We start from the raw sequence: 22401 nt of genomic DNA on the forward strand, positions 1-22401 counted from the left end.
CATGTAGGTATTTTTTTAGTTTTAGTGTTTTGGGAGTACTTTCAGATTGGAATTCACCTGTCTACCCCTGTGAATTGGGCTTGGTGGACATTTTGAATATGAATGGACATGTTGGCCTATCTCACAGTTGATTATCCAACTTGGTACTCATGGGAGGGTAGAGTCATTGTTGGACTAAAGTTCTTTTCCAACACAAGGTTCTCACTGAGTGCCGGCTGCCGGCAAAATTTACGAGATGAAGAAGCAACAATTGTCGTTTAGATTTTTGCAAACGCTCGATATATTATGACCAGCGCCTCTGAGGTTACACACTCGCAACTGTGGCTCGCTATCTTTGAGATGCTTCACCTGAATTTCAGATGGTAGTCTAATTTCCTAGTAACAACCCCAGGATCCAGGACACCACTTTCTCCAAAGAGCACCACACCTTTCTCATTCAACCGTGGCTCTGGTTTGATAACAGTGTCGGCTGAGTAATAGGAAAACATGTGTAAGGATACAGTAAAAATAATGACAACATCGGTCTTTCATTTGCATTCAGTTCCTTATACGATTGTGATTCAATCAAACCAAAATAATTGTACCTGTATTCACTTCCAAATGTGATTCTTCATTTTCTTTCTGGCTGGTAAACATTTCTGGTAATTTTTCTTGAGTGGCCAACTCCTTTGATATTTCCCACGGCCACGGGGATCTCAATTTACTCATTTTGTGTACTAAAAACCAGATGAAAGACTTGGAGGGGGAGAAAACCAGCAACGACCAGGGCAACCAGCAGAAGGAGGAGAGCAACAGCCACCAGGGAAACAAGCATTAACAGGAGAACGACAGATCAATTGTTCTGAACAAGGTAGAATCACAAAAGTAGAGATTTATGTTGCATGAAGCACATTAATGAGCACTTTTGATATGCTGTTCACGGTGACTTCCTTTTTAAGAAATTTGAAGAGCAGTGTGGAGTTTTTAATCAGTGAGGGTAATTTCCTTTTTTACAGTGAAAGAAATGGTTCTTATATTGCCGCTTGGAGATGCAGAGAAAGTTCGCATCTCCAATCGGCCATGTAATATTAAGTACTTATTGAGTAGGAGGGCTGGCCGGTTTTTTCCCCGACCTGCTCACGTCAACCCGTCTGGCCTTACACACGTCAGCTTTCACTACATCAGACTTTCTATGGAATTGTACGAGCGCGACCGGGTGGGTCGTACGTTAAAACGCATAAAGATATCACGTTTTCGCGCGGAAGCTCACCTGGTATTTCATTGGTGTTTATAAAAAGGACTTACTCGGTTAGGCCTGGATTTTGCACTGGCAGGTGGTGGTACATTTACATCAAGAAACAGCAGTGATGCAAGGCAACAAGAAGCTCTAAATCACCTAGTGGATCAGGACACATCTACTCAAGGTGTGTATTTTGGAATTATTTCTATTCAATAAATATGACGTGAAGAGGATTTAACATACCTTTCAAAACTGATGCTGTGTTTAGCCTTGAACGTTTTACCGAGATACCAGAGTTTACTTGCCTAGGTAAACATTCTCCGTGTATAAACGCCAACTGATGCCTCGGCAAATGCCGCACAAGACAAAAGAAATTTTATCATGGTAAAGGTTGTAATAACCTGTGATAAGGCATGGTTACAGTTGGTAACCAAGGTCAAGATGACATATATATCCTCTCCATGTGAAGAGGCGTTAAACACTTCACAAACACGCTTCACAGCAGCCTGAAAGTCCGCCATTTTTTTTCATACTGTTGAACTTTGGTCAGCGGATATCATTTCATAATTTATGCGAAATCGAATACCCTGTCAGCGGGACGCTAGAACACGATTACGGGATTATTGACGGCGTTTTGCAGACGTCCCTTTTCTGCGTGCAACAAAAGAAGTAGAAGACGTCTACACGCAGGAAAGGTTCGATGTTGCGTTTCATTGACATACGTAGACCCACACTTGAGGTGCGAAAACTGTAAATTTCTTGGGGGGCCAAAAGCCTAAGGTTTGTTTTTACGTGAGTTACCTCTATTGTTAGGAGTTAAAAAACATATATCACACGACGTCTCGGAACGTGACAATAACCGAAATGTTTTCCATAGTCCAATTTCTAAATAGATTTTCTCAAGAACCAGAAAGCATGCGTAGCATTTTTCCCGAAGACAGCCAATTTTCTGACAGTAAACATAAGCGGTCAAGTGAAAAGAGAAAGATTTATGCGACATTCACGAGATTGCGTGACAGTTTTTGAATTTCGCTCATAACGCCGCGCAAAAGAAGGATTTATGGGACAAAAAGCGATTGCGTGAACATTTTGAGTTCCGTCACAAAATCTATCGTATATTAACGTATTATCTACCGTATATCGCCCTTCGTCTATCGTCTATCGCCTACCACCTATCGCCCATAGTCTATCTTCTATCGTCTATCGTCTACCGTCTATCGTCTACCGTCTATCGTCTGGGTTTTATTACGTGACTCTTGTGGCGGCGTAATATTCCACTTCCCGCGTTGAGCAGATCGTGCGATTGACACGTTTACGACAAAGCGATACTTACCAGTTTTAACAATCAAGGCAGAGAACAGGAAACGAGTGGGTCCTTCTTCTTAGGGTGAACAGTCCGTGAGGTAAAATAAATACATCTTATCGCCCGGCAATGGGCAGGAAAGCCCCTTTTCTTCTTGAAACAAGCATTTTTATAGAATTTCTCGTCAGTACGTTTGATTTTATGACGTTGATAATGCAGCGGATGCGAGTGTTGACAGATCAAATTGAGTTATTTGGAAGAATGCTCCAAGTAACTTGACCTTATTAACTGTTTGCCTTGAACACAGGCTAAAACCTTTTTGGAACGCTAAAAAAGAATCTGGACTGAACTAACTAGTACAAAATTAGCCAATCAGCTAACTTTTAACTAGTTGAGTATGCTTACCATACTCAACAAGTTAAAACTGTCCAGTCATCAATCCGTAATATGACAGCTCATCAAAAACAAACTTAATGATTCAGTAGACAGTTATACTGAATGAATTTGAATTTATACTTAAGAAGTTTGCATTCAACAATTTGTTAAACCTTATTTTCGGTGTATGCGTCCAATAGTGTGAAAACGTCAGAAATGTTGAATTAAAGCTTTTGAAGGCGTGTTAAATCACGTTTAGGTCTGTTTAAACTTTCGTTCAACATCAATTCAACTTTTCCTTTGTAAGGTCTTAGTAAGGCCTTTATAAGACATTTGTAAAGCCTTTAAAAAGGCCGCCGCACAATTCCAACGATTGCTGGTCGATTGTTGGAACCGTTTAAACGGGCCTTTAAGGGCCTTTCGCAGTCGGCAACGCGTCGGAAGATTTCGATTAAAAATGAATTATATTTATCTAGTTAGAATTTCGTGAAAGCTGCATATTTACGGTTTCATGCGACGCTTCACTTTAACTTCAGCACAACGTATGTGAGCCGCCTTGGATTCCTTGTGGAAACTTTAATTATTTGCCGTTGGGCTTTTTGTCCATAGACCACGCAAATCCAAAGTTGATCGCTTTGTAGAGGACGGCTGAGAAATGTAAAAAGTGTTCAAAGGCACGTGCTGAGCTATGTTCTGCCCATTAGCTCTTTTGTTTTGCCACGTCCCCGTCGCCTTTACCGTCGTGGTTTGCGTTAACCATTTAATTGTTTTCAAACAAAATTTCTCTTTCTTATGTGTAATTGCTTTGTTATCAAAACTAAAGAAAAAGTACTTGTGTTGTACGTTGTGCAAGTTATTAGCATTTTGGCGCAATTTCCTTTGAACGCTCAAATGGTTATAATTTCCAAATATCTATTAGTTGCTTATAAAAATACAACCCCTTGATGGTAAACGTTAGAGTAATGAGGTGAATTCAAACACCAAAGTTAGCAGTGATATCTTTTTTAATCAGTCATCAGCAGAGCGACAGATTCACGCAAGAAAAAAGAAACGAAGTGACCTTCGCAAACAGCAAATATCCGGCGCGATCCATTCAACCAAAATTTCCGGGCCGAGGTTCAAATATTTCTTGGGGGTGAATGGATCGTGACGGTTCGAACGGTCTCGTTCCATTCCCCTCGCAAAAAAAAATTTCGCGCTCTCTTTTAAAATGGCGGATCTGGGATCACCAATGCTTATGTTGAAGTCTATAGATGAATAAAGGCTGATATTGTGTTGAAGTCTATAGATGACGATTTCGACTAAACTGATCTTGTGGAAGATGATGATGACATTGTTGTGTTTAGTGCCGCGAGTTGTTTTATGCGCCGAAATTTAACTGAAATAACGGGTTATTTTGAGCAAACAATTCCCCGTTATTTGGCAGATGAGTTTAGACAGCACAATGACTAAAGAAACAGTCGAGGTCCTCTCCAGAGAAATCATCCGAAAAGGGCGTATTCCATTAGGTGATCCTTCTGGAAAACCGGTGATTCCACCTCAGAAGCAAATTTTAACTTTTTTGTGGGGCATGGCTAACCAAGAACCAGCAAGGGCCATAGCCGATCGTTTAGTTGTTACAAGGAGCATCTACAACAGGGTATTCCGAAGAGTTGCTATGGCAGTTGTGGACCTTTACCATGAATATATCAATTGACCTACGGTTGAGTATCATAATGTCTCTCAGAGCGATTACCCACTTTCTTGCTAGTTCGCAGGCCTAAGTATTGACTGTTTGTTTTCTGTTCGAATTCACATCACGGGAAATAAATTACTTGAGATCAGTTAATCTTTTGAAGATGAAGGAAGATTTCCTGGAGTAATTGGGATAATAGATGGGACCCATATTAGGATCAGGGCACCTGAGAGCGACCGGAAAGCGTATATTAACCGCGAGAAATTCCACTCACTGAATGTTCAGGTACAATCAAAAAAGAGAACACCAAAACATTATGTCACTCAACTCAATTTATTTGCCACTCATCTATTAGGTAGGCATTTATCACATCTTTCCATTAGTTTACCATAAAATAAGTTATGAGCATATTCTGGATTTTCACACATACACACATCAGTAAAGTCGGTGTCATTAAGCTCGCTTACAGCTTGCTAACACTAAGTTTTCTACTATTTTCTTCGAGTTGGTGTGTGATAACAATATGCTGTTTACCGATGTTTTTGTGGGATGGCCAGGGTCTGTTCATGACTCTCGAGTGCTTCGTAATTCTATGTTGTGGAACACGAGTGGCGACAAATTCCTTGGTGATACTTACTTACAGGGGGATGGGGGATATCCATTATTAAGGTACAGTAAAACCCCAGGCTACTGAATATATCAACCCTTTGTAAAAGGACCATTTTTTTTGGCTACAAATATTAAGCTTATATTGGTGAAATTTAAAACATGTTCCTTTACATTTCTAGCCACTTTTTATCTTTAAGAAAACTTAGAAATTGACCAAAAGAAAATTTTTTTTCTTGTTGCATTGTCTTCATAAGGTTAAGTTTTTCTTCCTCTACCTTTTCGCGCTTCTCTCCATACTCCCTCAAAAATCCCAGCATCTCGGAAGCTTATGAAAGTGACTTTCTTTTTCTTTTCGTTTGCCGTCTTTGCTTCGATTCTGGGTCAACAGCTGCTTTACCTTTGACGTCCTCGGAATCCACTGAATAATTTTCAGCGTCTGAGCTGTCATCAATTGCTTGAGGTGAATGTGAACGAGCACTCGAAGACGCACTGGAGCCTGAGTTGAATGTAAAAGTTGGTCTGACAGTTGCTTTATCGCCAATGCACTACTCCATTTCCTTGTGAAAGTTCCAAGATTTATGCGCTCTGCCCGTTTGCCTGTTGTTGTCTTCTATTTCTTTTTGTTTTGTTTCCAGTTTTTTCTACTTTCTTAAGCACTGCTCCCCTATTACTTTTATATCAACGTGCTTATTGAACTCGTCAGCTATTTTGCTTAACACACCTTCCTTCCTGTTGTTTCCCTGTCCAATTAGGCCTTGAAATTTGAGATAGCTTTCGGTTAACAACCGGACGTGTCTGTCTTTCCATCGTCCAAGGGTAGGCTGAGATTGAACGTTGTCGGGACTGAAGTGACTAAACGAATGCATACTGATTAAACAAAATAAAAATGGCGGGGGGTTTTAAATGTGCTCGAAAACATAAATATTAGTGGACGTATGTACTCGTGTGGTGTTTAAGGCCCCGTCCACACGAAGACGATTGTAAACGCAAACGCTAGTAAACGCAAACTTTTTCATGCGTTCAGGCCTTCCATCCACACGAAGACCATGAAAACGCTCACCGTAAACGCATAAATTCGAAACCGCTCTCCAAAGTGGATAAATTTGAAAACGCCGTTTATGCGTCGTCGTGTGGACGGTCGTAAACGTATATTTTCGTAAACGCTTTGAAAACGCTGACGTCAGATGTCATCGCCAGTCTCTTTTATCGAGTGCGTTTCCAACATGGCGTACACACGAGTGTTGAGCTGTGTCGTGCTTGCGCTTCTTTCAAGCATAATTGCGAGCATTCAATTGAATCATGTAATAATTGATATACAGGAAAACTACAAAAGAAGAAGACTAAACCTCTCAAGATTGTTATCCACAACTACAAGCAGTTTTACTCGAGTAAAACGACTTAGATGCAGACGTGAGAGCAAAGAGAGAAGATTCTGGACCAGACCAGGTCGACATTTTTCTCCTCTCTCGATCACAACAAACGCACGTGGTGACTTTACAACATGGGCGCTAACACTTGATAACAAGGCGCTGAAGCAAAGATGCGCGTTCGATGTATGACATCGTTTAATGCGTTTACGAGCGTTTTCGTGTGGACGGGTGAAAACGCTACGTAAACGATGATCGTTTTCGTGTGGACGGCGATAAAAATATGCGTTTACTAGCGTTTGCGCTTACAATCGTCTTCGTGTGGACGGGGCCTTAGTCATGATCGCTTACGGTCTCAATCAGTATGACGGAATGAAAGCGCCGGAGTCCATGGAGATTGCATCATAAGATTGACTTAAATTCAGCCGCAATATATCTTTATTTCATATTACTGCCGTGGTTTTTGTTGAAGTTCCTTGTTCTTACATTGTCAAACAATTTCTCTTTCTCAAGCGTGATTGCTTTGTTATCAAAACAAACAAAAAAGTACTTGTGTTGTACAGGTATTAGCATTTCGGCGCAATTTCCTTTGTGGCGTAAAAATTGGATACGGTCACAATGACAAAAACAATATATCTATATGGACGCTCAAAAGGTTATAATTTCTTAATATCTACAATCCCTTATTGGCAAACTTCAGAGCAATGAGATGGATCCGTAAACCAAAGTTTGAGGACATCGCATATATTTCTTTTTTAATCAGTCATCGCAGAGTGACAGATATAGGTACGAAAAATGAAACGACACAATTTTCGTTTAAGGCCGCTCAACAGTTAGTCTTACATCCAAAAAACGAAGGTTACAATGAATTATCAACACTTACCGCTCCGTTGATAGTGCGCCGTAAGTTCGAAATAAAACCGACTTCCATCAACGAGTACCTTAGTGAACCCCATAGTTAATAATCATGGTACCGACATGATCTTCGCAAACGGTGAGTATCAATTTCCAGATGTATGATATATAGCAAGACGTTTACAGATGACACTTCGTCGATAGGGATCAAGATCCTCAAACGAAAAAACGAACCTTCTTCGAACGCTTCGGGCGAACACATAGCTTTAATTAAGCGTAAACTTTATATCTTCCCACCGAAAACCTCTCGGCAGAGAGAAAATTAGTGAGTTTCGTCAAAGCGAAAACTGTGATGCTAGGATATAAAATACAAACAGAAATTTGAATGCTTATGTGATCACGCTTCTAATATGAATCAGTTGAGGAATTTCAACGCGACTGACTCTATTCAAAACATACAATCCAATACGCATTTCATGGACTCTGAGTTTCATTCCTGTGAGATTAAGTGAAGGCAAACAAGAAACCTGGTTGACAGATGACCTTTGACAGATCACGATCATTTTCAATTTTATTCGTATAAATTTGTGAATGAATGAAAACCGAGATGTCCATGTTATTTTCAAATTAACACTGAACTTTATTCAGCTGTAAAATTAACCCAACGAGATTTGTCCTTCCTGCAAAATCGAACAGTCCACTTACTGAAGAAAGCATTGATTATAATCACAAAGCAAACATAGTAAAGCAGGAAGCGTGACTCCTTGATCCTGTATCGTAAACCGACATTACTATTGCACGCGTCGGGTGAACATGTAGTTTAAATTTGGCACACAATTTGACACCAAACATCACAGCAACAGGATTTCCACCCCCGAAAGCAACAACTTGGTCAAGCTACAAATATCTTACTGCGACATAATTTTAATTGTACGTTTGCTAGCTTCTCGATTAGTTCAAGCGCTGATACATATTAGAATGGTTCACGCAACTCCCTCTATTCAAAACCTGCCGTCTATCGATTGTCTCAACTGGCTACGATTAACTAGTGTAGAAGACTGAAATTTCTATAAATACATAGAAAAATGGAACATAACCGGAAATGATTTAATTTATCAGTTATATATATCATATACAAGACCGGATTCTTTCTAAACCAAAGTCTGAGAATTGTAACTCAATTTAGTTGATATTATTGCTCGTGCAATTACCCCGATAACTTTATTCGGGTCTTGTAATTAATTCAGATTTTTTTGACTTGCCTTTTCAAACCGTATGTCTGAGAATTTCCGGTTTCAAAAGCAATAGTAATTGATTTGAACATAATGACTGAATACATGCCTCCTCTGAGAATAACATTAATTACATTACAAGGAGTTTGATTAAATTTATTTCCGCCTTTTACAGCAGAACTAAAGTCAAAGCTATAATGCAAACAACATGGATATCTGCGTTTTCGTTCGTTCACAATTACAGATCAAAGTACCGTATTGATAAGGATCGGTGGTTTGAGCTCAAATATTAAAAGTAAAAAGGTACCTGACTTCATTAACATTCAAATTTTCATTCGTAACGCATGTCGCAATATTTAACAATTATTTGCCGAAGGCGAGGTGAATATCGTCGAATAATCCCGGAGACGAAGTCGAGGGGATTATTCGACAATATTCACCAAACCTGAGGCGAATAATTGTTTTAGTATAATTTCAGAGTTGAACAACACAGAAATTTCTAAAATCATAACATTTTAGTAACATTTATTAACATTTTATTTTAACATTTTATATAAACTGCGTGGAGCAGTTTATATAGCGTCATACAAGGAACCGCTCGACCAATCAGATTGCTGGAAACTCTTTGCTCAGCTCTGAAATTATACTAAATATATATATAATATTTTTTCGCTTTGACGAAACTCATTAGTTCCTTCTCTACCAAGAGGTTTTCTATGGGAAGAAATCAGGCTCATGTTCAAAACTAGGTGTTTATGCGATGCGGCCATGTAAAGTTTATTAGGGAGAGTAGTGTCTCTGCTTAAAGATTTTTGTATTGGCTTAGTTGATTGTTTGTGTTAACATGAAATATAAATCTATTACGGCTGAGTTTAAGTCGATTTTTTAATACCGTATCTACATGGATTCCGGAGTTTTCGTTCCTTCATAAATTGAGACCGGGAACTGGTGCAGGTATTCAATTCAAAATTAATCTCTATCGGCGAAACGTGTTCTGTAAAACTTTAATCTGTTTTATCCAACGCAGCTAGAAATTGATATTTGTCGTTTGAGAAGGTCAGCTCGTTTCTTTTTTCACGTCTGAATATGTCGCTTTGCGATGATCAATTAAAAAAATGTATACACGTTGTCTGCTAACTTTGGTGTTTGAATCCATCTCATTGCTCTGAAATTTTCCAAAAGGGGTTGTAGAAGCAACTAGTACTTTACTTATCCCTTTTCATTCCCTGCGGAGCATATGCTAAAAAAAAAAATAAATAAGCAACTAGCAGATATCTAAAAATTATAACATTTTGAGCTAAGAAATTGCGCCTATATCCAACCAGTAACTTGTTCAACACAAGAACCAGTTTTGTTGTTGTTGTTGTTGTTTTTTTTTTATATAGCAAAGGAATTACGTTTTAAGAGAGAGAAATATTGTTTGAAAATGTCAAATTAGGCACTTTAACGCAAACCGAGACGGAAACGGTGAAGAGGACGTGGCAAAACAAAAGATCTAACTAGCAGAACATAGCTCAGCACGTGCCTTTGAAAACTCTGCATATTTCTCGACTGTCCTCTGCAAAACAAACAACTTTTGATTTACGTGTTCTGTGGGAAAAAAAGCCCAACGGCAAATTATCTAACTTTCCATTTGGAATCCAAGGCGGCTCGCATATGTTGTGCTGAAATTAAAGTGAAGCGTCGCATAAAACCGTGAACACATTCAGCCATTCGTGAAGTTTTCTAACGGCCGATCGCACTAGGGACAAAAATTGTTTATTTCGACTAAGTTTCGAAGTGCGGATGGTTGAATGAATGAATGAATGAAATCTTTATTAAAAACACGGTAAAAATATCAGTATGACAATAGAAAACAAAGAAGAAATTCCTCTTAAGTAAAATTTTCTATTGACTGGTTTACATATTTGCCGTGTGGGAGCCCAATACAGAGAGCCATTTATCAATTCTTCTCTTGAAGATGCTAAGAGATTTTGTAGCGCGAATATCCTCAGGAAGATCGTTCCAAACAGAAGCTCCGTTATAGCTGAAGCTCCGCTTCAGGAGGTCAGTTCCTGGTTTCGGCAAGTGCAACCTTTGGCTTACGCCACGAAGATCAAAGTATAAGGTTCTCGGAGTGAACATGTTACAAAGATGATTTGGGACGAGCTTATTAACGCATTTATACATTAAATTTGCCGTTTGCTTCGTCCTTCTTACTGATAAGTTATCCCAGTCGAAAGAGTTGAGGAGATAACTAGAGTTCGTATTATAACTTGATTTGGCAATAACTCTGTCCTCGTGATTTTGAATTTTTTGTAATTTCTCACTCAGCTGTTGGGACAAGCCGTCCCAAACAACACTGCAGTAATCAAAATGTGGTTCGATAAGACCTTTGTATATTTTAATAGCGGTGTGCATTGAAACAAAAGGTCTAATTCGCTTCAGTGCACCGATACTGGAAGAGACTTTTTTTGAGATGCGTGTATGTGCTCCTTCCAGGATAGGTTTTCATTTATGTTCAGTCTGAGAGCTTTGCAATGAGCTGCTTGGTTTATTTTGACGCCCTCTACATGAACATTTATTGCCTTGTCATTTAAATACTGCAATTTATTTTTGACGCGAGCTAATGACGATGAACATATTTTTTTGCCACATTGAGGCTTAACTTGTTTGCTCTGAGCCAGAGATTAATGCTTCTCAGTTCAGTATTGATTTGGGTCTCAAGACCATGCATGTCAGATGCAGCAAAGGTGACATTCGTGTCATCAGCGTACATTCTAGGAGAGCCTAGGCTCAAGCAATTTGGTAAGTCATTTATATAGATCAAGAAAAGTAAAGGACCATTTATTCATCCGTGTGGAACTCCACAATTTAGAGAGCTTGCACTGGAAAGGTGATTGTTTACATTGCATCGTTGTAGACGATTTGTTAGGTAAGACTTCAACCGTTTCAGTGCATCTTGATCCCCCCCCCCTCCCATATTTCGCACGTTTTTGCAAAATGATTTCGTGATCTATGGTGTCAAAGGCTTTCTTTAAATCAATGAAAATTACACCATTGAGTAGACTTTTGTCAACATTGACACACCAACTGTTGCTCGTCTCCAACAGGGCAATGAGCGTACTATGTAGGGGGCGAAACCCAGACTGGCAACTTGTTAATAAATCATATTTCACATTGTCAAGTGGATCAATGTCTACAGTTGTAATTTCACAGGCTAGAGTCTGACCAATACTAGTAAAATGGTTGTTAAACGCCTCTGCCATGTCTTCAGGTGAAGTAAAGACTTGATGCCCTGATTGAATCTGAGAGACTTTAGTAGATTTGCATTGGTGACGTACATTGAAGTTCATTGATTAACCGCCATGTTTTACATGGATCGCATTTACTTGCGTCCAGCTTCTCCGAAAAATATTTGCGTTTGGCTCTTTTAATTGAGTTATTTACCTTGTTTCTTGCGTCTTTGAATTCTTTCAAAATCAGGGGTCATTTGTTGGTGTACCTTTCTGTTTTAGAAAATCTCTTTTGTAAATTTCACGTAGCAACTCACTTGTAATCCATGGAGATCTATTATTTCTAATTCTTTTTGTTTTCAATGGTGCGTGCTTATCAATAACACCCATCAGAAGGTGATTCCGAGCGTTCCACATTTCATTTGGGTTATTGAGCATGGGAACGGAGTTCCATTCAATCGTACGAAGATCACATAAAAATTCGTCTTCGTTAAAATTCTTGAGCTGTCTCACTTCAGCTGTGTTATGAACAAAAGAGCGGAAATGTGAAATTTTGCGTGTCAGGAAAATGGCACAGTGGTCGCTGATACCAATGTCAACAACACTTGAATTAGATATTTTATCTGGAGAATTGGTTGAGCATAAATCGATGAAGGTACGCGAGTATTGCGTTACTCGAGTAGGTACAGTGATCATATGAGTCAGACCATAGATATCCATAATGTTCAATAGGTGGGAAGAGTTACTCAGTAACACTATCTGGAAATAAATCACAATTTAGGTCACCCAGCAGATATAATTCCAAATTCTCAGCATCAATCTTATCAACAACCCTCTCAAAGACCGTGAAGAGGTCAGGAGATAACTTTGGGGGTCTGTACCAAGTATACACCAGGAACAGTTTTGATCAGGGTCTCGAGACCTCAATGATAAGGCATTCAATATCACTCGAACTTAGGTCGCCACAGATTTGAAATTTGATGTTACTTCGTACGTAAATACAGACACCACCACCATGTCTGCCGTTATTTTCACGGTCCTTGCGAGCCACGTCATAACCAGGTAAATGCACTTCATTGTCTTTGATGGTTGAGTCGAGTTTCGTTTCATTTATGGCTAAAATATCAACTCCCTTGGACTGACTCATAAAGATACGTAAATCATACATGTGAGACACTAAACTATTTATATTTAAACATGCCATGACCAAACCACGTCCAAAAACTGACTTTCCGTAGGTGTTTTGTGAAGCTTGACCGAAATCCAGGGAATCTGGAGAGAGCGTTAACCTCCCACCAATGTGCCTCGGGTTCGATTCCCGGACCCGGCGTCATAAGTGGATTGAGTTTGTTGGTTCTCTACTCTGCTCCGAGAGGTTTTTCTCCGGGTACTCACGTTTTCCCCTCTACTCAAAAACCATCATCATTTGAATTTATCTAATTCAGAGTTTATTTGGATTTACACACGACCCCACAAGCTGTTCAGCTTTAAACATAATCGTGTCTAAATAAAGGTTTTATTATTATTAATATTATCATTATTAACTGTAGATTTCGGAGAATCAGGAATCTGAACGGGCTCCCAAACGGCAAAAACCTAATGTATATGTTTACAAAAATTCTGTGCTAGAAGAACAGATCCTGACTTAGACAGATGTAATCCGCCCCGATTTAAGTGAGTTTGATTAATGCTGTTATGTTCGATAAAATTCCAGTGATTCTGTCGGCAGAATTTCTTGAGGATTTTGTTCACACTTGAGACTTTTCCGTCTTTATCATCTGCTATCGTGATCAATCCCGATATTGCCAAATTAGTTTCTGGTGCGTCACCTTCAATTTGAAGAGCCAAGCTGACAATACTTTCCGTGGTAAGTCTAGGTTCCTGGGTATTTAGGTCGTTTGTTCCGATATGAAGGACAACATCATCAGGTTTCTTTCTTAGAAGAGGTTTAAAAAAATCTTCCATATCTTCAATGTTTGCTCCTGGAAAAGACTGACTTGACGATCACCTTGTTGCTTCTAGAAATGCTCCAGCCACAAATATGTTAGATTATCGAATCACCTGCAATAACGGTTACTGGTTTTCCTACATGCTTGTTGTTGTTTTTAGCACCGGAATGTGAATCCTCTGAATTTGATGACAACTTGGTGCTCCTCGAGTGTCTTCTGTTATGCCGCGTGTTTTGTTGAGTTGTCCAACCACCTTGTTCAGCGTCAGGGTCAGTAGAGCCAGGTTGTGAAGGAAGATCACTCTCTTAGGGAGCATTTATTTCTTTCGTCATGATTTGAAGAGCGGTTCTGTAAGAATCTCTCTCCTCGGAGATATCTTTAAGCATGTTGTTTTGCTCTCTGAGCTGATTCTTTTGTTGTAGGGTGTGAATTTCCTGATTACCATTCCTTTCCTTTTCGATTTCTTTGAACCGATGAGGTTCAACAAGTTTTTCACGAAAGGCTTTGATTTCGGACTAGATATTCTTCATTTCGTCAGGGAAAACAGAGAAAGGCATAGTTTTAAGGGGAAAAAACTCCGTCTCCAGGTTGTCGGCGGACGTCGATTTGGCTCCTTGTGAACTGCCATTATGGTGGGGGAGGACAAAGAATCGCATTTGGTTTGTCGCGACTTGAGAAATTTTGGCCGAGGCGGACAAATTTTCAAACGCACTGCCGACAAAACTTGTCCCGGGTACAACCGTGTCAAAATCGATTAAATAAAAAAAAAACCGTGATCAACTTGTCGATCATTGCCAGTGTGGTAATTGAACTGAGTTTAGTTTAACAAAAGCAGTAATTGTCTTTCGTTGCGAAACTCGGGGATTTTACCACTTCAAGCAACTTAAGAGCAAATGTGGCCAAAAATTGAATACTTTCGAAACATCGTGGCAACAGCTAAAAAAATCGATTCGGCTCAAGTCAAGTCAGATGGGCCTTACAATGAAAAAACCACTGCATACTTCGTTTCGCTGAATATCAATTTATTTTCGAGAAAATCGATGATAACTGGATTCCACAAATTGCTTCTTTAGAAGCTCAAAATGTTTTAGACAGATCTCGGAACGTCGCACCACGAAGTGAAAACACTTGGACCGATGAAAAGTACCAAATCTTGAAAAACAACATGAAAACATATGTTGGCAGCTATTCGTGTAAAGTTTTTGTAAACTCAATCTAATTGAATTTATCCGACCTTCATCTAGCTTGAATAAAAATAGGTCAGAAGTAATCAACTATTTAACTATGTGGTAGATAAAATTATCGACTGAAAGACTGACTTTTGGAAGGCAAAGTGTAGTTCTTTTCAACCTCCAAAGGATTTTTTGGGGAAATGATTCAGTGCGATTTCATTAACTTTTCAAGTTGGATAAAATGTGCTGATTTGACAGTGCCGTAAGTTAGTCGAAAATGTACACATCCACACGATTGTTTCGCATTTCACATCCAAACTGCAGCTTTTTCAATATAATATCCTCTCACTTTCCAAGTTGCTGTCTCACAGTAGAGGATTGCAGTCCTAAAATTGTTGCATTGCTCTCACAGTAGCGATATAACTCCAAAGAATAGTGAACACCTCCTGATAGTAATTGTTTACAAAGCGTATCTCGGGGTTTCTTTATACCCATTTCGTTGAAAGGGAGGCTGTAATTACTTCAAGAGATCTTTGTTTAGATATAAGTCTTCAAACTGAACCACGAACCAAATGTAAGCGGAAAGTTACCGAAATGCATTTCACCGCTTTTAAAGAGACTACCTCTCAATGATGTTTAGAACGAGGGAGACGCACTGAAATGGACACAGGAGCTGTGTTCAAACGCTAATAGTGTATAACAACATTTCGTTTCTCTGAATTTCTGATCTGGGTGAATTACGGAGAGTTATCCACTTATTTTAAGTAATATTGGCCATTTTTACCCCAAATTACTTGAAAACTAAGCTGACGTACTTCAAATGAGGATGTAAAAGTTTTTCGTTTTCTTTCTTAAATGGAAGGCTCTTTTGGCTGTTGAGGATTCCTTTTTACTTCCTTTTCTATAAATTCACTCTATATCTCAAAGAAAATTATAATTAAGAACTTGTAGAAACTTTGAGAAAAAGTATTTATAATATAGTATCTTCTGTTTTGGTCCTCCTTAAATCACGGGTAGGGTGGTATTTATGATCTTCTGTTCATTCATCCGTTTGTTCACTTAGGTTATGTTGAGTTAATTGCTCACCTTCAGCAGATGCAACTCGATGCAAGCAAAGTCAATGACAAGACAGACAAGAAAGACCTAAGAATTGAGTTGAACAAAATTGCTTCAGACAATGGCTTCAGAATTGTTGACAATGAAGGATCAGGAAATTGCATGTTCTATGCTTTGTCAGATCAACTGGAAATTGCTATGAGAATCAAAATCAAGCATGACGAATTAAGACAAATACTGGTCCAGTACCTCAGAGAAAACCCTAAACTAGTAAGTCGATGTCTTACACTCTATGTTAAGCATAGGAGCACCATAAAGATTAGCTCCACATGTGGGCCAATTGGCCAACACATCACTACTCCTCCTGCAGGGGATAATAAGGATCATAAATACCCTGAAATCAGCGTTTAGTATAAACTACACCACGCGCTCGTCGGTAAGTGATTAGCAAGTACCATTCACCGTCTTCTCGTATATACGTAAATAATTGACTACTTCAGTGTCGGTGAAAGTGGTGGATAATTACCTTACCCCTTTGCCTCGTTACATACCCACCCCTATTCACCTTTATTTCGGAGAGTAACTGTTTAATATTTCTGGATTACTCATGAAAACACACTGTGTTGTTCAAGTCTTTTAGTATAGATGATGTCCGTGTCACGGATCAATTCAGACCTCCTTGTGAAAATAAGAGGGCTCTGTCTTGTGGAGAAAGCGGCCAACCCAAGGTTTTTAAAAGGAATTCGCACTTAAATCTCCCCTAGACGAGACAATCCTAATTGGATAACGTTGACTCTATATATGGTCGACACTAGGAAGTCGATGTTTCAGAAGGGCAAATTTAGGAGTCGAGACTGCTACATCCAATGTAGATCCTTGATATGAATATATGAACTTCATATATTCATTGTATCTGATTTATCTTCACGGGTTTATTACGAATCAACTTAACGGCCTGCTCCCAGTTGGCTTGTTAGCTCAATTAGTAGAGCGCTTCACTAGTATTGCAGAGGTCAGTGGTTCGAATCCCGTAAAGGCCTGATTTTTTTCAGGTCTGATTCTCGCTATTGCATAAATAGCGCTCTCTACTGCGAGGATCGTGCATAGGATAGATACTTTTTTTTTTTTTTTTTTGATAGATAGATAGTTTATTACCAAATAAAATACATTGCAGCCGTAGGCTGAATTGTGTGCTTTTCACAATCTTTGATTATATAAGACTATATAAGACAACCAATTACAAAAATGCTAAGATCTAAATAAAATTACTAATATAACAACTATAACTAATATACAGCAGTGGAATAGCTAAAAATTAGGGTTAGCATACGCGCACATAGCCGGGATAAATGAAGATTTAAAACGATTAGTGCGAAAGCACGGCATGTTAAAAACGCACCGGTGTCTAGTATTGTAAGCTGAAAGATGCCTATCTGGCAGCAAATTATATATTTGTAAGATGGATTTGAGACAGACAAAAACAGATCCGTACATAATTTAATGCGTCTGTCGTAGAGCGAAGCTAAACCGTGCCTTTCTTAAGAGTCATGGTATGACAGTTCTGGTGAAATGATGGATAATGCGCGTCTTTGGACCCTTTCAATGTCATCACTAAGATACGCAGGTAACGCATGATGGAATATTTGTGCGCAGTATTCCAGAACAGGACGTATAGTTGTACAATAAAAATTAATGTCATCCGCTGGAACGCGGGCTCTCTTCAGGAGGACTAAAAAGTATAATCGTTTGTCTGTTCTTTTTATAACATCGTTAATGTGGATGTTCCACTTAAGGTTACACGAGATAGTCACGCCTAAGATCCTAGCCGACTCTACCGTCTCTAATTCTTTGCCATCTACCAAGAGGGGAGTGAAATGGTGTTTCTGCCTTTTGTAGTCGATGACCATAACTTTGCATTTGTCAGCGTTAAGCTGCATCTTCTGTGCTTTGGACCAATCCTCCACCACTTTAACAGCGGTTTGGGCGTCACCTAATGCGTTACGCGGGACGATCTCTGCCACCGTCGTGTCATCAACGTACTTCTAAGATTGAACCTGGGGAATTCTTAGATCGTTTATCATTAGCAAGAAGAGCCATGGCCCCCGTTTTGTCTCCTGAGGTACACCAGCTGGTACGGGGCCTCACTCAGAGAAACAATCAGCAGATAATTTTTACGCGTTGGTAGCGATGCACTAAGAAGTCGACTACCCAACGTGCTACACCCCGAGGGATATCAAGACTGTAAATTTTGTGAGTGAGCAGTTGATGGTCAATGTAGCCAAAAGCTTTGCGGTAGTCAAACAAGACCACCCTGACTGCAGATCGCGTGCCATCAGTTGCGCGCGTTCAGTGATGGAGCATGGACGTCAAAGCTAGGGCCGTGGAGGATCTCGGTAAGGCTCAAAACTGGTCAGGATCGATAATTTTCAACAATAATTTTCCCGGCTGTGGTATATTCGTGTGCGGCGATTTTAATCGGTTGAGCCTTAGCCGCCTCACATCGCAGTTCAAGTTGAAGCAAATTATTGATAAGCCAACGAGAGGCGATAAGATACTGGACCTCGTTTTGACCAACTTGTCACATACGTATGACGAGAACGCTGTTTACACCCTGCCACCGTTTGGTCTTTCAGATAATAACGTGGTCGTCGTCCGCAATAAAAAGAGGCCATCCCGCGCTGGGCCTAGCAGCAAGTTAATTTCGAGGCGTGACACACGTGCTGGTAGGAAAGCCGAACTAGGACGGTTCTTTGCAGCCGTTGATTGGTCCATTTTGGATTCTGCTCCTAACAATGATGATCGCTCTAGACAACTGTGTGACATCATCACTGCAGGACTGGACGCTATCATGCCCGCAGTGAAATCTAAGGTTCATCTTAATTACCCTCCGTGGATTACTCCTGAATTTAAGACTCTAATCGCCAGGCGTCAGCAAGCTCTTATGTCAGGGGATTTAGCCAGCTTCCGTCGCCTTCGAAATACTATTAACCGGGAGCGGAAAACTTTTCGTGAGAGGTTTTTAGCTTCTAAAGTTGAACATCTAAAGAACACCAAGCCCTCCCAATGATGGGGGGAGATCAAGCGTATCGCTGGGATGACCCCTGCATCATACGTAGATCCTTGTGTTCATTGCTCTGATTGGTTATTGTCCGTTCTTACTGTTGTTTAGTATCTCTTTGTTATTTTCTCATTCGATGACTCCTTCCAACGTTCTCAACCTGGTCTAGTGTACCATTAACTTTGCACTAAGTTTCGTTCTCTGTTTTACTCTTCTCACAGCCGAATGGAACAAATCTGTTTCATTTCGTTCATCAATCATGGGCTGATTACTTAACGTACATGAAGCGAGATGGCGCTTGGGGTGACCATGTTATCCTATGGGCCGCAGCAAACCGCTACAAAACTTGCATTCGTGTGGTCAGCAGTCTTGGCGCTACTCACGATGTTATCTTACGGCCACAATGTCCTGTTGACAAAAGCAGGACACTTGTGTTGGGACACATTCATGAAGTACACTATGTCAGCCTTCACTCCACACAAGGTACAATTCTTTACATTACACCCAGTAAATGAAGTGTGAGTTTATAATGATATTTTTTGTAAGTATCTAAATCACCTAGAAGGGAGGGGGTGGCTCTATCGTTCTCTGGTTTAGCCGCCGTCAAATGATCACTGCCAATATGAAGTCTCATAGCAACACTGGAAGCGCTTCGCTAAGTTTGCTCAGTAGAGCTTGAGGACAGTAATACAAGCTAACAAAGAAAATACCATTACAGGCTCTTAAAGGGTTATTGTTGACTTTTTTCCCGTGAGTGTACAAGTTTTGTCATTTAAATCGTGAATTTAACAATGTACTGTCTTGTGAAAGTGTTTGTTCGTAATTTCACCAAATACAATTCGGGACGAGTGCGGCTGACCGCCATATTTACTTCCGCGCGTGTCAAAACAAACCAAAACGTACGCCGTTTTTTCTGTAGGCTTTGAACAAATCGGCCCCATTAAGGGGGGTTTTATTCATGTTTCATGTAGGTTTATACCTGTTGCTATTTGGGGCGAATTAGAACCTATAGGTCATTTTTCTCCTCAATCCTTGTAAGTTTGAAGTTGTCGTTGTATTAAATAGTGGTGAGCCACGATCACATACTTATCTTGTCTGCTAGTGTTGTAAAGACCTTCGTAAGAGCCAAAGATTCTACTTAATTGGCTTGCTGGCTTCTGTTTATATTTTTGCTTGTAGCCCTATATTTCAAAACACTCTCGCTACTCCTGTGATCAATTTTTCCGGGCTTGTATTGCAAATTGCTGTTATGGCCAGGTGTTGACTTGTTTCATAATCCTTTAAGAGGACATGTGGCGAAAACACGAACGGTTTCGAAATGTGGCAACAGCCAAAAAATCGATTCGGCTCACTTTTTCAAGTTAGGTGGGCCTAACAGTGGAACAAACCACTGTATACTTCGTTTCGCTGAATATCGATTTATTTTCGGGAAAATCGATAATAACTGAATTCCGCCAAAATGCCGCTTTAGAAGCTCAAAATTTCAGACGAACAGAGGGTCGCGCCACCAATTGAAAACACTTGGACCGATAAAAAGCACCGAATCTTGAAAAACAAAATTCAAATCTAGGTTCTTGATTGTTTGCATTTATACACAATCTAATTGAATTTATCCGACCTTGTAATGTAATGTAATGTAATGTAGAACCTTATTGATACACGGAGAATCCTCAGTTAAGCTAAAGGTAAAAACTAAAACTTTTACAACTGTTTTACATGATTGCCGTGTGGGAATCCGATATCTCAGATACCTTCTTAATACCCCGTTTAAACAGCTCTATAGAAACAATGCCTTTCAAATCTTGGAACAAGTTATTCCACAAACAAGCCCCGCTGTAACAAAAGCTTCGTTTCAAGTAATTAGTGTTTGGTTTGGGCAGCGAGAGTTTTCCCTCAAGATTTCTTAATATATAATAATTAACGTGGCGTTGAGTGAAAAGACATTAAAGATATTCTGGGGCAGGTTCATTCAATGTTTTCTACATAATTAAAGCGTTCTGTTTTGTACGACGAAGATACAGCTTCTTCCACTTAAGCATCGCTAGAAATCAAAAGGTGATTTAGCTATTACTCTGGCTGCGCGATTTTGTAATTTTTTATTATTTGTCACTCAAATAGCCACTCATACAATCCCAGACAGGGCTGCAATAATCAATAATCAATGCAATAATAAACCTTCTTCTAACTATGTTAAAATTGGTCAAAAGTAACCGGTTATTCAACTATGTGCTAAACAAAGTAATCGACTGAAAATCTGGCTTTTGGAAGGCAAAGTGTAGTTCCTTTAAACAAACACTATCGGGACGTGTGGACTATCCTTCCAAGTTGTATCGCTAGCGTGAGAGCGATCGATGCAACATTTTCAGGAACGCAGTCCTCAACTATGATACATCAACATGGAGGGTAAGTAATTTATTAGTGGTGCTAACTTATTTTGCAAACATAAAAATCTCACTTCTCTATAGGCAAGTATTAATAATGAACTCTCTAATGTTAATTCCTGGCTTTGCGCAAATAAACTTTCCCTCAATATAGAAAAGACTAGTTTTGTAACTTTTCATCCTCCCCAATGGAAAGTAACATTCAACTTCAGTTTAACTTTAAATGGGAACAAATGTAACAGGATTCCTGTATTAAACATTTAGGAATTTTGATTGATACAAATTTATCCTGGAAACCTCATATTGCGTGTATTGTAAAGAAAATTAAAGGAAGTGTATGGATCTTGTCTAAGCTTCGCCATTATGTGAATATTGATATTCAGACTAGTCTCTACTACTCTTTAATCCACCCATTTCTGATTTATGGTATAATTATCTGGGGTAATACATATTCAACTACTCTTCAGCCTTTATACATTTTACAGAAAAAAGCAGTGCAAATCATGACTTTTTCTTCATTTGATGAACATTCAACTCCGCTGTTTAGGTTGTTGGCAATTATTAAGCTCTCTGATCTTGTTACATTTCATATTGCGCTTTTTATGCATAAATTTCATAACAAATTATTACCTTCCTAATTTGATAGCTTCTTTAATTCAGTACTTAGTATCCATAACTACAATACACGAGGTGCAGCAAATCAATCTTATTACCTGCCTCGAGCAAGAACAAACTATGAAATTTTTAATATTCGCTTTCAAGGACCAAAGGTATGGAACTCTCTTGGGCAAGAAATAAAGTCAATCCCTTTCAGTAAATTAAAAAAAAAAATTATAAATGAATTTCTGTGTCAATATTAATGTCACCCTGGTTTTTTGCTTTCACCAGAGTAATCAGATTCTTCCTAGCTATTCCAGTGATTTATTTGTTGCCCT

At 39.3% G+C, this 22401-nt stretch overlaps 1 protein-coding gene across 1 annotated transcript in view; it reads left to right on the forward strand.

Moving 5' to 3' along the window:
• The window catches only part of LOC148730172 (uncharacterized), a 46944-nt gene that overhangs the window by 5717 nt on the left and 18826 nt on the right, over positions 1-22401 (forward strand). Inside the window, exons 3-6 of the mRNA XM_088760830.1 lie at positions 728-850; positions 1278-1403; positions 16035-16297; positions 19307-19568. Coding sequence (XP_088616956.1) covers positions 728-850; positions 1278-1403; positions 16035-16297; positions 19307-19568 — 774 coding nt within the window. The remainder of the gene's footprint in view (positions 1-727; positions 851-1277; positions 1404-16034; positions 16298-19306; positions 19569-22401) is intronic.

The sequence above is a fragment of the Stylophora pistillata genome, chromosome 5, assembly GCF_964205215.1.
Source record: "Stylophora pistillata chromosome 5, jaStyPist1.2, whole genome shotgun sequence".
NCBI lineage: Eukaryota > Metazoa > Cnidaria > Anthozoa > Scleractinia > Pocilloporidae > Stylophora > Stylophora pistillata.